General features: G+C 45.4%; 2 protein-coding genes across 2 annotated transcripts in view; one reads left to right on the top strand and one right to left on the bottom strand.

Annotated features, from left to right (window-relative positions):
- The window catches only part of LOC106825765 (mucin-16-like), a 75497-nt gene extending 63027 nt beyond the window's left edge, over positions 1–12470 (top strand). The window contains exons 55-67 of the mRNA XM_070491477.1: positions 826–891; positions 1829–1950; positions 2052–2119; positions 2277–2449; positions 3784–3914; positions 4268–4335; positions 4974–5122; positions 6233–6396; positions 6719–6786; positions 8529–8695; positions 10045–10086; positions 10291–10370; positions 11698–12470. Of these exons, the coding sequence (XP_070347578.1) occupies positions 826–891; positions 1829–1950; positions 2052–2119; positions 2277–2449; positions 3784–3914; positions 4268–4335; positions 4974–5122; positions 6233–6396; positions 6719–6786; positions 8529–8695; positions 10045–10086; positions 10291–10370; positions 11698–11796 (1397 nt within the window). The 3' untranslated portion in view covers positions 11797–12470. The remainder of the gene's footprint in view (positions 1–825; positions 892–1828; positions 1951–2051; positions 2120–2276; positions 2450–3783; positions 3915–4267; positions 4336–4973; positions 5123–6232; positions 6397–6718; positions 6787–8528; positions 8696–10044; positions 10087–10290; positions 10371–11697) is intronic.
- A 1809-nt stretch (positions 12471–14279) lies between these two features.
- Positions 14280–14962, bottom strand: LOC106825764 (methyl-CpG-binding domain protein 3-like 1). The gene has a single exon (XM_014832738.3). It carries the CDS (start codon positions 14877–14879, stop codon positions 14280–14282), a length of 600 nt encoding a protein of 199 aa, XP_014688224.3. The 5' UTR covers positions 14880–14962.
- Between the last annotated feature and the right edge of the window lie 2302 nt (positions 14963–17264).

The following is a 17264-nucleotide window of genomic DNA, read 5'->3' as shown; positions in this document are numbered from 1 at the left end:
TAGGCCTCTCTTCTGAGTGTCAGTGGGAGGAAGAATGCTGAGTCCTTGGCCTCTGTTTGGACCTGCAGCCATGGTGTTGGCTTTCTGAATTTTCTACATCCCTCTAGGTTAGAAAAATAAATTTGAACAAGCGTTCCCTATAGGGATAAGGGTTGAGGTCAGATAATGACCTTGTAGTCCATGCCCCCTGAAAGCAAAATCTCCTACAGGGACCACAAAAGCCATCTCTGTCATGCTGAAAATTCTGGTGGCCCTTCATTTGTTTGACCAAATTTTCCCATTCATTCTTTCAGGGGTCCATTCATAATCTTTTAACCTATCCATTTTTCCATCCTCCCAGTTATCCCTTCTCTTGGACTCCTTCCTTCCTTCCTTCATCCATCCTTTCATCCTTCTATCCATCCATCCTTCCAACCATCCTTCTGCCCACTCACCTCTTTGTCCTTCCTTCCTGCTGTCCTTCCATCCTCTTTCTTCCCATCCCTCCAACTGCTCTCCTTGTCTTTATTCTTCTTGCTTCTCTCTGACCCTTCATTTGTCCATTCTTCCTCCATCCATCCAGGTATCCCATCTGTCTGTCCATCTTTCTGCTCATCCATCTGTCTTTCCTCTGTGTTCAGTCTCTCTCTTATTCACCCATCTCACTTTCTTGGGTTCATCTCACCCACAAGCTTGCTCATCCCTCTACTCACACTGTCACCCCTTCCCTCACTCTCATTTATGGTTCACCTGTGAATGGTGGTCCTGGGAGACCACTGCTACAACCCAGGTGAGCCTGGGGGCTTCTCCCACTCTATCCCTCCTTGATGACAGCCTTTTCCACAGCTCCTGAGCCGGTCACCACGTTCCTGCCCACTTCCTCATTACCTGTGCAACCAGAAGCCACCACAGGTATCTGGGGTGCCCCTTTTATTTCCCAAGAGAGGCTCTCCAGCCCCACACCTCCACCTGCCAATTGTAAACCAGGATCTGGGAAGCCAAGGTGTGAAATTATGGTTTTAAGGCAATCATGCTAATCACAAAGATTATACCAACAATGAAGTCTGATGCCGTCCCTCAGAGAGCCCCTGGTCTTGTGAAATTAGCACACTATTATAACACAATGTGGGACGTTTTGAGGAGAGGCACCTGGCATAATTTGAAGAGGAAGAGCTTGCTAGAGAAAGTTTCACTGGAATGGAGTCTTCAAGAGTGAGTAGGAGGGATCCAGGTGCATAGAGGATGAAGACTTTTCCTGGCAGAGAGGATTCCATGAACAAAGGCTCAGGGGCCAGAAACAGCATGGTGTATGGAGAGGATTGAGAGCAATGTGGTTTCCATGAAGCATAAATCTTAACCCAGAGTAGATGGATAAACTGAGACTGAAAGGTCGGCAGGAACGTGCTTGGGAAGGGCCTTGAGTGCCAAGTCAAGAAGCTTGAACTTAATACTGAAGGCCATAGGGAGCCATGGGTGGTACTAGAGCAGTGGCAGCCCTAGTGAGATTTTCACTTCAGAAAGATTTTTCTAGTGTTCCGTGTACAGAGCATCCTTTAGACAAAGCATCCAGTGAGCCTGCTGGAGTTTGGTCCAGGTAAAAGAAGGCAAGACCTGAGCTGGGACAGACATGGAGAGCAGGAGTATATGTGAGGACCACTCTGCAAGTGGAATTGGTGTTGCTGGGAGGGAGGAAGAGCTGAGCACATATGCTGTTTCTGACTTGGGTGACCACATGAGTAGGTGGTGTACCACTGGGTGTGAAGACAGCAGATTGTAATGAATCCAGGACTCTGATCTGGTCTCAGGCCAGCTGTCACTGACAGCCATAGCTTTCCCTCTCTTCTTGCAGCTTTGGGACACAACCTAAAGACCCTCACAGTCAACTTCACCATCTCCAACCTCCAGTATTCAACAGACATGAGCAATGGCTCAGCCATGTTCAACTCTACTGAGAGGGTCCTGCAGAGCCTGGTAAGATGCTGGCCCCAGCAGCTCCTGGTAGGCTAAATTCTAGCCAGCCCCTCCCCCACCCCCTGTCCCTCCTGCTCACCCTCCTCCCCCTTCCTCCCCAGCTTGGATCCTTGTTCAAGAAGAGCAGCCTGGGCCCCTTCTACTCGAGTTGCAGGCTCATCTCCCTCAAGTAAGACCTTTTCCTGAGCATTTGCCAGTAACGACCTCTTTTGTGACTGCCCCTCTGTCTTCCCACTGTCCTCCCGTTTGCTCCTCCCTCCTTCTGGCCCCCACCCGCAAAGGTTTCAGGACCTCTCTCTATAGTCTCCACATTCCTCTCTCCCCAGGCCTGAGAAGGATGGGGAGGCCACCAGCGTGGACGCTGTCTGCACCTACCACCCTGACCCCGTGGGCCTCGGGCTGGACAGAAAGCAGCTGTACTGGGAGTTGAACCAGCTGACCCACGGTGTCACCCAGATGGGCCTCTACACCCTGGTCAGAGATAGCCTCTTCGTCAATGGTGAGTGTTCATGTGGACTTGGATTCATATGATCGCTACTTGTCCCTGTTCTATTTTATTTTCTATTTAACAAATCAGCCCACGTTCTGGTTGGGGGACACCCTCCCCAAACCCCCATGGGGAGGGTCCCTGCTATCATGTCAGTCAAACAGCATGAAATTCTTTGATCAAGTAATGTAATTAATTTTAATTCAAAACCAAAATCTCTGACCCATGGGGTCTCTTGGGACAGCGAGTCTTCTCTGTGATGTTCCTCGAGGCCAGTTTCTTACCCAGGGGTGACTCTGCCCCCAGGAGATAGTTGGAAATGTCTGGAGACATTTTTCATTGTCACAGCTGGGGGAGGGAGCTCCTGGAATCTAGTGTATAGATGCCAGGGACATTGCTATTATCTTCCAATGCACAGGACACCCCCCAGGACTTATACAGCCCCAAATGTCAGTAGTTCTGATTGTTCTGCGAGTGAAAGACCTCACTGCACGTGGTCCCCCAGTTCCTAAATGGGCACCAGACCAACACTTACCACACTCCACTGCAATTAATTGTTTAATTATCCAACTCCCCCCTCGCATTCTGAGCTCTACCACATTAGGGACATTAGGTTATGTCTAGTGAGGTTCTATATCCTCTGTTCATAATATGTGGGTTCATCATGGTACCCAATAAATGAGTGAAGGAATGATCAAATGAGAGATGAGTATCTTAGGCCCTCATATTTGGGAATCCATTGTAGCTCACATTCATTCATTCATCAAACACATATATATGACCATTCTGTTCCAAGCCATGTGCCAGGTACAGAGTTAGAAGATACAGGTTCTTCCCCTGAAATTCACAGTGAAAGTGAACTAAAGATTTTTTATGGACAAAAAAAGGGCATAAACACTGTTATTAACAGGGTGCCATGGGAGTTGGGAGGAGGGACAAGTCAAGGAGGGCTTCCTGGAAAAGGATTTTATGTTCCCTAAACTGTGCTGCACGCTGGGACATGGCAAGAACAAGATAGATGAGTCCCTACTCTCATGGGGCTCCATTTCACTGGGCTCCTGAGGCATGAATAGGAGCTTTCCAGGAAAAGAAGAGGGTAGAAGAGCATTCCAGGAAGCTGGAACTGCATCAGCCCAGCAGAAAACCTCAGCTCAGGAGAATTCTTGTAAAATTCCAGTTCTCCCCCACTTTGGGGTGACTTTCCATTTGGAAACCCTCACAGCCCCCAGCTTGTGGGCTTGATTCTGGATGATTCTGACAGTAGGCAGGAGGCCCCTGGGCCACCATGCTTCTGTGCTGAAAGTTGAGAGTCTCTGCCTGTCTATTCTTCCTCTCGGTGGCTGCAGGCTATGCCCCCAAGAGTTTATCTATCCAGAGAGAGTACCAGCTAAATTTCCGCATCATCAACTGCAACCTCAGCAGCCTGGAACCCACGTCCTTGGAGTACACCACCCTGCTGATGGACATCCAGGACAAGGTGGGTGTCTCCCCATTTCCCATCTCTCCTTGCCCTGGAGGCCCCTCTCATTCCTCCGTCTGACTTACATTTATTAAGTGATTGTCTCAACTCTTCACTTTCTCTGTGTGCTCCGGGTTCTCTCAGGTTCCAGAGACAGTGCCCTAGCTGCCTTCCCCATTCCTCAGATGGGTAAACTGAAGCTAATAAAGGGGAGCTGTGTGCTTAAGATCACACAGTGAGTTAGGGGCAGAGAAAAAATGTGAACTCAGGTCTCCTTTTCTACAAGGCCTGTGATCTTTCACTGGCTCTAGTGGTCCCCTGCAGCCCCAGGAGAACTCCATCTCACCCACTCTCCTTATCCTTTGTTCTAGGTCACCAAGCTCTACAGAGGAAGCCAGCTACGAGACATATTCATCTCCTGCCTGGTCACCGACTTGACGTAAGTTGAAGAGATTGGAAGCATTGGCTGATCTGGCAGCTGTTGGCTCTGCAGTGATGACATTGACCATGGTCAGTCTCCTGCTGAGCACTTTTGTGCAAGATCATCTCATTTAGTTCTCACAACGGCCCCCATGAGGTGGATACAATGATCATCCCCATTGTGCAGGTGGGAAAACTGAGGCTCAGAGAAGTGAGGTGAACAGCCCAAGAACTGTCACAGTTGGGTTTGATCCCAGGTCTCTGAGGGTTGGATGGAGGAACTAGGACGTCTACACTTGGGCAGAAGAAGGTCATAGGACACAGTGCTGACTTTGAGTATTTCCAATCTTCAGTTCCTTCATCTTTAACATGAGGATAATTGTAACAATACCTTCCACCAGCGTGATGGTGAGGGAATGTGTAAGTCAATTCTTAGAGGTGCTCCATAGATGTTCATTATTTTTCCTGTTATTGCTTCTGTCCCCAAGTCCTGGAAGCCTTCCCTTTTTGGTCAGGGTCTCTTCTCTAGCCTGGGGGAAGAGGCAGCCAGATAATCCCCCACTGCTTGCCCCTAGGTGTCTGGTTGTATAAAGCAGGAACTGGGGAGACACTGCTGGTGTTGGGTGCTGTCTGACTTCATGTGGTCTCTGTCTCCAGGTTGGATTCCATGTTGGTCACCATCAAGGCACTGTTCTCCTCCAATCTGGACACGAGTGTGGTGAAGCAGGTCTTTCTAGACAAGACCCTGAATGCTTCATCTCACTGGCTGGGTGCCACCTACCAGTTGGCGGACATGCATGTGACAGGTGTGAGATGAGGGGGCTAGCATTAAGCTGGAAAATATTAGTCTATGCAGATGGATGGGACTTCTGAGTAACAGTGGAATGGATCGAGGCTCCAGAGGGAAAAAGGAGGCTTTCTGGAAGCTCATCTTGATGACCCACGGCAGTGTGTCATCCAACAGGAGGCATGAAGAAAAAATGTAGCAGTTGCACCCAAGGGAATGGTTACTTTTCACATGTCAATTTTTCCAACCCCAAATGTGAAGGATCCTGGGTTTCCTTCTTAGGTCCCCAGTTATGAGTTATTGATTGATTGATTCATTCATTCATTCATTTATTCGTGCATTCAACGAACAGTTAATGAGGGTAAATAGGCACTGGTGATACATTGTGTTAATTGCTGTAATGGAATGTCAAGAGCCCATGGGAACCCCAAGGAGGGGCACACAGCCCTGTCTTGGAAAGTTTTCTAGAGGAAGTGATGAAGAAACTGAGATGTGAGATATGATGGAGAAAAGGACCTAGCCAGAGGGAAGAGATGAGGAATCATGCTACATGTGTCTGTAATCTAGAAAGTAGATGGATCATGGCATATTTGAGGAAGCTGTGAGAAGTTTGGTGTGGCTGGAGCATACACTTTGACATGGGAGAGGTGACAGTTGAGGCTAAACATGTGGGCAGGGAATTTCTTGGGCATTGGAGTGGTTTGTGGAGGAACATGACACACTCAGAGTTCTGCTTTAGAAAGCTCATCCTCTGACGCTGTGTGGAGAATGAATTGGGAGGGGGAAGAAGACCAGAGGCAGAAAGACCCATGAGGAAGCTGGGTCAGCAAAGGTGTATGACAGATGCCCGCTGGGGGATCAACACCTGCGCTTGCCATCTAAGCCCCAGAGAGGCCCAATATCCTCTTCCCCACATCCTAGTGAACTCATAATGCTTGGTGGAGAGTTGGACAGGTAGACGAATGAATGGATTCAAGGTGGACAGGCAAATGGAGGGTCTTCTGTAGCCCACTTTTAAAAACCCAGCTCAGGTCACATTTCCAGGAATAAGTAGACTGGCTGGAATGATCCATTTGTTAAAACCTTCCCCAGATAGGGGACTTTTGTACTTTCTTTTCTTTTATTGTAGAACTGGAGCCGACAATTCATCTACCGACAGACAAGCCAACAAGTAGTCCCAGCTCCCAGCACTTCCAGCTGAATTTCACTGTCACCAACCTACTTTATTCCCAGGACATCGCCCAGCCAGGCACCAGCAAACACCAGCAGAACAAGAGAAGTATTGAGGCTGCGGTGAGCATGGGGTTGTGTGTCCACTCTGTTCCCAAATAAAGACTGACCTGTGGATCCTTGGGAGTCAGGGGGTGACTGTTCATAACAATTCATAAAGACAGGTCCTTATTCCCATTTTATAAATTAAGAAACAGACACAGAGAGCTTCAGTAGCTGGCCCAGGGTCACATAGCTAAGTCAAACCTTAGAACAAGACAAAGACGCTGGACTAGCGTTTTTGAGACAAGAATGAATAGATGGGGAAGTGTGCTCTGTGGCAGAAAACTCTCTGATGCCACTGGACCCGGGATTCTGACCAAGGAAGTGTTGCCCTGTCTTTCAGCTCAACCAGCTCTTCCGAAATAGCAGCATCAAAAGCTATTTTTCTGACTGTCAAGTTTCAGCATTCAGGTGAGTTCCAACTCAGGACCCAATCACTCTGGAGACTTCTGTTGTCCTTTAAGTAAAAGTGTCTCCATGCCATAATCTCCCAGTACCTATCTCTTATGGAAGAGAGCCCTAGGAATACGAAGCTGTTACCTAAAAAACGGCTTCTTCCTAAAGCAGTGAGCACAACTGCCTGAGAGACTCGAAAGACCTTCTGTAAACCTTAGCAAACATGGCAATGCCTGGCGCTGGGAGCCATGGAAATGGTGTATAGAAACACTGCTTCAAGACATCACCTACTACAGTCAGGATCCATGGAAGGTGGGGGGCTAGAACTGGTTGCCATAGAATCCGGCAGTCTAACTCTGCTGTCCAAGAGTGGAGCCACTAACCACTGAGGCAGTTTAAATGTTTTATACTCCTATTGAGATACGATTCACATACCGTATGTGTCTGTGTGTGTGTGTCTGTGTATTTATGATTTTTCTATATACAATATTGTGTCATCTGCAAAAAGAAATAGTTTTTCATCTTCCTTTCCAATCTGGATGTGTTTTATTTCTTTTTCTTGCCTAATTGCCCTCATTAGAACCTCTAGTACCCATGATTAACATATGAGATGAGGGCAGACATCATCGTCTTGTCCCTGGTCTTAGGGGGACATTTTTGGTCTTTCACAATAGAGTATGATGTTAGCTGTGGGTTTTTCGTGAATGTTGTTTATTAGATTGAAAAAGTTTTCTTCTATTCCTAATTTGTTGAGAGTTTTTTAGTTATGAAGGATGTTGTATTTTGTGTAATTCTTTTTTGTCCGTGTGGATCAAGATTGTGTGGTATTTGTCCTTCCTTCTATTAATATGGTGTGTTACATTAATCAGTTTTTCAGATATTAAGTCAAGCTTTCAGCTAGAGGTGAGAGATTGAGACCTTCTCAAGTCCTTCCTGGGCGTGCACACAGCCCTGAATATTTGTGGCCTTCTAGATCTCCACAAATGTGTTGGATATTTTCAAAGTTACCCATGAATATCTCGTTCCCCCAATTTTTCTTTAATGTTTTTGGCTCACCTCTTGCCTGCCTCAACTGCATCACTCACTCAGGGAGCTAGAATGTAAAACAATTACCACTGATTGTTTTTAGCAAGTGTCCTTGGAATGGACTTTCCTCACTGAGCAAGATCTGAGTTAATTATGGACAAGCCCTGAACACGGGGCTCTTTCAAGGAGCTGCCAGGCAGGTCAAATAGTGACAGTTCAATGGGGATAGGTCTTTTGGGAACTTCAAACCCATTATGGCTGCTAGGCTGCTGGTTTTCACAGCTGGCATGGTTCTGAGACTGATGGCTTTCAAAGATATGGAGGATCTTGTGAAAGCAGGCAGGGAATAGTGCAAGTTATAATGCCACAACGTTTTCTGCCTTTAACAAGATGCCACCGTTTTTCTTAACTCTGTTGCATGCCTTTGATGAATTTCTAGACTTCTGAAAAAGTTGATTTTGACCATTTTTGCCAGTGTTCTTGTTGTTTTAATGCATTTGCAGAAGTTCTTACTCCAACATTTCAAAAATGTTGTCTCTGGGGCTATTTATTTATAAACTAATTACATCAAATTAAATTCCATGATGGGGCTAATAATGACTGCATTGGACAATGCAGACACAAATGTTTTTAACCTTGCAGAAAGTTCTCTTAGACAGGACTTAGAAGCAGGGAATCTAGAATCAGGGTAGAATTCCAGACACCCTTGTTCATCCCTTGTGCGCTTCCAGGTCTGTCCCCCACAGTGACCACACTGGGGTGGACTCCCTATGTGCCTTCTCACCATTGGCACGGAGACTGGACAGAGCTGCCATTTATGAGGAATTCCTGCGGCTGACCCAGAATGGTACCCAGCTGCAGAACTTTACCCTGGACAGGAAAAGTGTCCTTGTGGATGGTAAGGCTCCTTGGTCACTGGGGAAGAAACCGACGCCTTTCCTGGGAATCTGGAGGCCTGGGGCTGAGACAGCATTGAACTTTCTGAGGCTGGCAGATGGCAGGCTTTTACCCATCATTGGGAGTGAGAAAAGGACACCCAGTAGAATATAGGAGGTCATTGCCTTCTGCTGGACAGCTCTGTGACCTCAAGCTGATCAATTCTCCTCTCTGGACTTCTGTTTCCTTATCTCTGTGCTGAAAGCCACTTGGCCAGATGGTCAGTGAGGGCCTCCAGCTGTGTGTACCAGCTTTGGCAGGTGTAGGGTGTGGACCTGTTTTCTGATCTGCAGGTTGTATAAAAGCAGACAATGGGCCTGACTTGGTCCACAGCCTGTAGTTTCCAAGTCCTGCTCCAGATCAGCACCATACACTAGAACTTCCTGCAGTGCTGGAACGTTCTATATCTGTGCTGTCCAGTGCATAGCCACATGTGGCTGTTGAGGACTTGAAGGATGATACTGTGACTGGTTTTTATGGTTACTGAGTTTTAATGCTGCTGAGGTACCAGATTTATTTTATTTAACTAAGATTAATTTTAATTTAGAAAAGCACTTGCTGCTCCATATCAGACAGCGTATCTCTAAGAGATTGTCTAGGGAGAGGGTGTACAAATAGCGGAACATGCAACCCTCCTCCCGTATCCATTGGCTGCTGTGTGGCCCTAGCCTCCTGGAGCTTATGTTGTAGTTGGCCATAACAAGAATAAGCAACCGGAAATTTAAATTATTTGATGTGAACCAATCCATGCTTGGGGTGGTAATCAGAAAAGTCTTCCTGGAGGAAATTACATTGCAGGTGAATCCTGGATAATGAATATAAAGCAACTCAGTATAGGAAAAGGGGATGAATGTGTTTGTAGGCAGAGAAGAAAGCATTTGAGAATTTACAGCTTTAGAGAGATCCCATGTCAACTATTATGACCCATTCGCCCCCTGACCATCATTAGATGGCACAGCCCAATTTCAGTCCTCCATGCCTACAGGTGTGAATTTGATTTAATTTATTGCACTTTTGTAGTGTGATAATGGCCTTGGATTATGTAGCAATGTGTCCTCATTTTTTAGAGATGGAAAGTAAAATGGGGTGAAATATCATGAAGTCTACTTTAATATTTCAGTGAAAATATGGGATGAAGCAAGAGTGGCAAGTGTTAGTAATTTTTATGTTGGATGAAATATTGTTTTAAGTGAATGAAATATACATTGTTAAATCTAGGTCATGGACGTTTATGAGATTGTTCTCTCCATTCTTTGTGCTTGAAAAGAGTAAAACACATTCACATGCATTCTTCATTTCATTTGCTTCCAGGATATTCTTCCAACAGAGATGACACCTTGACTGAGAGTCCTGGTAAGCCTCCAGGAAGCCCCAGCCCAGGGTGGGGAGGGAGCATCTTGATGCTGTGCCCCATCAAAGAGAACCACTCGCACGGGGTCTTGGATAATGATGAGGGCTGGCCAACCCATGTCAAGCATTGTCGAGGCACAGTGGTGGGACGGGAGAAGCTCTGGGAGAATGACAGGAGGTGGCTCACCCAAGCACTTGTCTCCCCAGACCTCCCCTTCTGGGCCATCATCCTCATCTGCTTGGCAGTACTCCTGGTGCTTGTCACATGCCTGATCTGCTGTCTCCTGGTAAGCCAGGAAGTGTTGCCTGTCTTCTTACTATTGGGTTGTAAGAGCTCTTTACATATTATAAATACATGTGCTTTGCTAGAGGTATGTTTTGCAAATATTTTCTCCCACTCTGTGTGTGGCTTGCCTTTTCCTTTTCTTAACAACATCAGTCATTTGGAAAATGCAAGTGAAAGTCATAAGGCGATAACACCACACCTGAGAAGAGCTAACATTAAAAAGACTGACTATAGAAAGTGTTGGTGAAGAAGTCAAGCAACTGGAATTCTCACTGGTGCTCGTGCAAAAGAGCTTGGGTGCATCTTTAAAAATGACATGCACCTAAGTAGCCATTCCACTCCTAGGAATCCATCCAGGGGAAGTAAAAACATGTGTCTTTACATAGACTTGTACACACATGTTCATAGTAACTTTACTTATAGTAGCCCAAAATGGAAAACAGCCCAAATGTCCACCAACAAGTGAAGGGATAAAGAAAGTGTGGTGTATCCCCACAATGGCTTACTATTCAGCCATAGAAAGGAATGAATTCTTGATACATGCAATGACATGGATAAATCTCAAAATGATTAGGCTGAGTGAAAGAAGCCAGATAAAAATGAGCACATCTATAAACACCTCCTGGAAAATACATGTGAATCTGTAGGGATGGATACCAGACCAGTGGTTGCCTAGGAATGAGAATGTGTTTGCAAAGGGCAGGGAAGGAGGAATTACAAAGGAGCATGAGGAAATTTGGGGAGGATGGGCGTTCCTTGTCTTGATTGTGGTGATAGTTCAGTGTCATAATCAAAACTTAAATCATTTACTTTAAATGTATAAAGTTTATTGTATGTCATTAATACCTCAATTAAGCTAGAGCTTGTGGGTTAGGGAGAGCTGAAAGAGGGAAAAGGGAAGGACAAGAAGGACCAAGAGGGGGGCCGGCCCCGTGGCGCAGCGGTTAAGTTCGCACGTTCCGCTTCTCAGCGGCCCGGGGTTCGCTGGTTCGGATCCCGGGTGCGGACATGGCACTGCTTGGCAGCCATGCTGTGGTAGGCGTCCCACGTATAAACTAGAGGAAGATGGGCACGGATGTTAGCTCAGGGCCAGGCTTCCTCAGCAAAAAGAGGAGGACTGGCAGTAGTTAGCTGAGGGCTAATCTTCCTCCAAAAAAAACAAAAAAAACAAAAAAAAAGAAGGACCAAGAGGGAAAATTAAGTGGAAAAAAGGAAGAGAGGGACACAGGAAGCATCAGGTCTCTGTGTCTTTGGTATCTCCTTGCTCTGGAGTCTCCCATACGGGGCAGCTGACTGGTCCATTCTGATGCTTGATCCTCACTTCACAGCTCACCATCTGCCGGCGGAAGAAGGAGGGCGGCTATCAAGTGCAACAACAACGCCTGGGCTATTACCTGCCCCACCTTGACCTGCGGAAGCTGCGATGACTAGATCTGCCTGAGACCCCCTTTTCCCAGCCCGGGTCCAGAGGAGCTTGGCTGGAACAGAAATAAACCACATTGGTCAGACACAGCCTTCAGGCTTTTCTAAACTTGACCCCTGACTGGTTCACAGGGGACTCAGATAAAAGGTTTCCCCTTCTTTAAGACCTGAAGGCAACTGAAACTTCTGTACTGTGGCTTCACACCATTTCATCCCTCAGGGACACGAGAACTGGTGAAACTGGCACAGAGATTGTCATCATATAAAATCAAATCCCCACCTCAGTGCGAGGTTTCCTTTCTCAGGCAACTTTGGAGCACTCTCCCCTTGCCTCTGTGCCAGCCATCACACCCCTCTCAGTTATTCCGTATTTTCCCATGCCCTTGAAGCCTTGGCAGTCTCAGGTTTCCTATATCTGCTTCATTCTCTGAAGCTCAGGTTCACCAGGACTTCCAGATCCATCTGCCTCGGTGGCTCCTCTCCCTGCTCATAGGTCCTTCAAGATGGGAAACAGGCCAAGATGGAAGGAGTGGGTCAGACGTGACTCTGCAGTCACATTGGGACCTGGGAGCTGAAATAACTAGGTGTCTGGGAAGCCTGAATCCCAGAGTAACACCAAGGCTCTAGAAGGAGAGTGTCTGCTTTGGATGTAAAAATGAATAAAACTCTGCTGTAAAAATCTGAAGGAAAAGAAAGACAGTCTTTTTTTCATCTCTTTCTGCACAGAATCCATCTAGACTTACAGTAGATGCTCCCCAACAAGCAGCCCAGAGCATCCCAGGCATGAGGCAGGCTGCACTGTCCTGTGGTGGGTTTGCAGGAATCAATTATTTCAACTGTACACGCTTTGCAGACCACAGCTGAAGCTCCCCAAGGGCTAAGAATTAAAATCACTGTCATGCCAACTGCTCAGTCTTCAGGGTGTGAGCTTCACATTCTCAGTCTTAAGCAGTCATTCTCTTGAGAATACACTCTCTGGAGATTATAGTAATAATAATAGCTCTCATTATCGACTATTTAATGTCTGCTAAGCAACATGATCGGTGAGCTCTGTGCCTTCAGTCAGTTACACTCAACATTTTTAGGATTTTATTCCTATTTTAAGCTAAAGATATGGAGGCTCAGAATTATTAAATAACTTGACAAGGGAGGAAAAAATATTACTACAAAGCTAAGTTAAACCCCTAGCCAAACTGTCTGTCAGAGAAAGAAAGACATTATCTGACATACAGGCAGACTCAAAGTTGACTTCCCGCAGGCTTCAGTGAAAGAATCGACAAAGAATGTACGTCAGGAAGAAGAAATGTGAACCCAGGACAACATAACAGGAGTCATAAGTAAAAGAAAAATATAGGGCATCTAATTTAGTATTAATTTTTTTTGAGGAAGATTAGCCCTGAGTTAACATCTGTTGCCGACCCTCCTCTTTTTTGCCGAGGAAGACTGGCCCTGAACTAACATCTATTCCTATCTTCCTCTACTTTATATGTGGGACACCTCCCACAGCATGGCTTGACAAGCAGTGTGTAGGTCCACACTCAGGATCCGAACTGGGGAACTCTGGGCCGCCAAAGCAGAATATGTGAACTTAACTACTGTGCCACCAGGCCGCCCCTCCCCCAATTTAGTGTTAATTTTAAAACAATACATTAAAAACACACTCTAGCCAAATTCCAGATGATTGCCACATGGAAGAATAGAAACGAGAAGATTTAACTAAAAAATAACTGATTATTTAGGGAAGATATAAATACAAAGATATTCTATTATTGTTTAACACATTGCTCTCAGAAACTGATAAATCTGTCAGACAAAAGTAATGATAGAGGATTTGAATAATACAACATAGTTGATCAGCCAATAGACAAATTCCAACCCACAGTGGCTTATTGTGAGATTTATTGCTGAAAACAGTCTTTCTCTTGATAGCATGATACCCCAAATACATGTCAATTTTCATGAATTCGATTTCTAACACATATAAATCTAAAAAACCGAGGGAAGTCTGGTGTTTCATTATATGCAACTATGAATCAACGTGCAACAAATAACAGAAAAACAGAGACCCAAATACAGATATCTTTTTTGAGAACACAGATGTGACAGCTCTTTAATGAAATATTATGTTGGAATCTGTTGGAATATTACACAAAAAAGATAATCCACTTGGCCTAGGTAGGTTTACTCTGACTGTGAGGGCAAAACTCTAAAGAATCCTATGACTTTGAAAACTCTCTGTTGACCTTAAAATACAAATAAATAATATACTTACAAAAGGAAAATGAGAGAACAACATGAAAAGATCTCCTTTCTCTCCCACCTGAAACCCAATCTCTCACCTCAAAAGGATCACTGTCTATATTTTCTATGTCACACCAAAGAACTGAGTGAAAGAAAAGTATTGGTATATTCTAAAGTTTCTAGAGCTCAAAGCAAGAAAACATTAGGAACACTGCAAAGAGGCATCAATATCATGTGGTGTTCCATGTCATCTGCGCCATCTTCTCTTTTTTTCATAGTGTTTGTCAGGATGTCCTTCTTGGCCCCTCACTCTCTCCGCCTCACTAGCAAGTCTGTCTGAAACCAACGTCATTGTCAGTCTCTCTCTTGCCATCTTCACTTTCCCTTCCTGTTTCCTGATATCTTCCTCAGTCACCAGAAATTGTTTACAGAGTTGCTGGGGGATGTCCAGACCAGCTCTTGGAATCATCTCTGCAAAATCTAAAGACCTGAAAGGGGCAGGCATGGGACTGGAGTTCAGACCACCCATGAGCACGCCTGGCAGGGATGTGCCTGTGCAATTGGGTGTAAGGTTGTGCAAGGCTTTGGCAAGATCCAGAGGGCTTAACAGTTCTCCTGCGCTGCTGCAGGCCTGCAGCCCTTGCAGTCTCTTCTGCGAGCAGACTTGTTGGGACCGCTCCAAGGTTTCTTCCCATTGATGACATCTGATCTCATTGCCAGGATGGGATGTGATTCTAGTAACTGGCCTCTGGAAGATGTAACTGGACAGCCTCAAAGGGATGGAGGTGCTTAACCCAGGCTTTGGTTTGGATTGGTTCCTCTGTGAAGACTTGACCATCATACTCATTTTCCTCTTACCCTGTAAAAATAAATTGTGAGATTGGATCAAAATGATAAATGAGGGGCTGGCCCTGTGGCTGAGTGGTTAAAGTTCCACATGCTGTGCTTAAGAACACTGGGTTCATGGGTTTGGTCCTGGGTGCGGACCTATTCCATTTATCAACCATGCTGTGGTAGCATCCCACATACAAACTAGAGGAAGACTGGCACAGACGTTAGCTCAGGATGAATCTTTCTCAGAAAAAAAAAAAAAGCACACCAGTACTGAATACGCATTAATAGTAATAATTAAAAAAAATAAATGAAACCTGCCTTTTTGGGACAATTATCTCAGCTCTCTTGTACTTCCACCATCCCTCGCTCCGTGTGGGGATAGATCTGACCTGTGTCCTGGGACATCATCAAAGAGATGTGGGTCAAGACCAGAAAGCTTACAGTCAAAACTCAGGACTACTCTAGGTCATTTCCCCTCCACCATCTCGTAAGAACCTCTCCTTGTTTGAGTAGGATTTTACTCTTTTTTTGTCCTTGTCACTCTCAACTGCACTATCCCTGGTGCTCCCTCTCAGGACACATGATTCCCAGTCTTTTCTAAATCCTAAATCCCACCATTTTTCTGTGTTATATGACTATTCATGTGATTAACCCATTGACCGCTTTATGTTTGTAGCTCCTTTAGAGCGTAAATCAATAGAGAAATTAGCATCTGCCCCACTCCTAGCCACTCACTTTCATATCCCAGATGTTTCCATCAACCCAAATGGTCACGTTCAAAAGTAAATAATTCAGAAAACATATTCACCCATCACAAATTCCCGATTTCTGGTTTTTTTACTCAAACATTCATACAATAGATACCCGTCCCTCAGGATCAGAAGAGATGCCAGATCCCCATATCCTCACTTTATCTTCTCTTCTCCTGTTCCTATCCATGCTGGATTGTATGGTCTATGATCTCAGTAATTCCCTCGGAATGATCCAAAATTCCTTACCGCTCATCATGTCTGCTTTGTAAAACTTCAAACCCAGAAGATCCCGATTATCTGCCATACCTTAGCTACTGCTGGTCTTATGATAACTGCTAGGAAAAGCATACAGTGTGACATTTTGGTTCCACTGTCAATTCAAAGTCATCTGAATCAACTGGGAAGCATACATAGTGTCAGGAAATTTTACTTTCTTTTATGTGTGGCATATTTACTCCTTGATTTTTCACAAAGTTTTTTTCAAATGTTCCTCACATTTCTTTTTCCTTCAGACATATTCAAGGCCCCTTAGCTTGTCCGATATTTCACAGATAAATTGCTCTCTCTAATGTTTCCTCACAGCTGTGAACCACCGAGAAAAGGTCATCTACATCGTGTGTCTCTGTGGCCTCACCTCCAACCACCCCCTCAGACCACCCCACACTCCATCTGCCCTCACCATTCTATGGTGCTTCCTGTATAAGCTCACAGTAACTCCTTTGTTACCAGACCCGATAGTAACTTTTCACTAGTCATCCAACATGATCTTGAAGTGGAGCATTTTTAAGTAACTTGGAACAACTTGTTACAGGCTCTTAACATCAGCCCTGATATCAGTCCCCCACATTGAACCCAGCGTATATGGGGTTAAAACTAAAACCCAGCACCCCCTTTCCTGCTTCTCTAGCTCCACTCATATGTAAATACCTGTTTCTTTAAACTTGGACTCCTTGAGCTTTACAACTAAATGGGAGTTACAAATCGTTAAAAACCCAGGTGGCCTGGTGTTGGAGGCACACTAAAGTTTAGCTAATCATGTGTCCTTGAAGTTTGCCAGGAAAGCTGCTGTCTCAAGAATATCAAGGAGCGGAGGCTTCCCAGACCTCAACTCCTTGACTCTGGCGCTCGAACCAGCCTCAAACAGGAAGAGGAGACAAGGGCGAAGGACGCCCACCTGCCATCCTCCTATCTCACCATCCCCCCCCCGCCTGGCTGCAAGCAGCCTCTCAAGGCCAAACGCAGGCTGGTGGGAAAGCCCCAACCTGCACAAGTTACATGCGCTCCCTCCCCTACCCAAAGCCCCAAATAAAAATCCCTACCCATTCCTCATCGGGGAGCTAGCAATTTTTGAGGCATGAGCCCTTGCTTTGCTCCCTGTGCCTGGCATGGTAAAAACCTTTCCTCTTCCACTCAAGACTCTGTTCTCGTTATTTGGATTGGCATTGGGTTCAGAGACCGAACTTTCGGTTACAAACTCAGATATGTGAATCTTATTTTACAGCTGGGAATGTTATAATATCTCAATACAGAGAATGTATATCTGAAAAAATTCAACTTACAATTTCAGATGGTGCTGTAAGTGGAAAGTACAAACTGGATTTGTGGAACCCAGCAAAAAATGTAAACTACCTCATTGTTCGTTTTTA

Source organism: Equus asinus, chromosome 20 (assembly GCF_041296235.1).
Source record: "Equus asinus isolate D_3611 breed Donkey chromosome 20, EquAss-T2T_v2, whole genome shotgun sequence".
In the NCBI taxonomy this organism is placed as follows: domain Eukaryota; kingdom Metazoa; phylum Chordata; class Mammalia; order Perissodactyla; family Equidae; genus Equus; species Equus asinus.
Note: the sequence above shows the minus strand (reverse complement) of the source record. Positions and strands in the feature narration are given on the sequence as shown.

Excerpts from the sequence above, each read along its gene's own strand:
- LOC106825764 (XM_014832738.3), bottom strand. The coding sequence starts at position 14,879 with ATGAGTATGATGGTCAAGTCTTCACAGAGGAACCAATCCAAACCAAAG.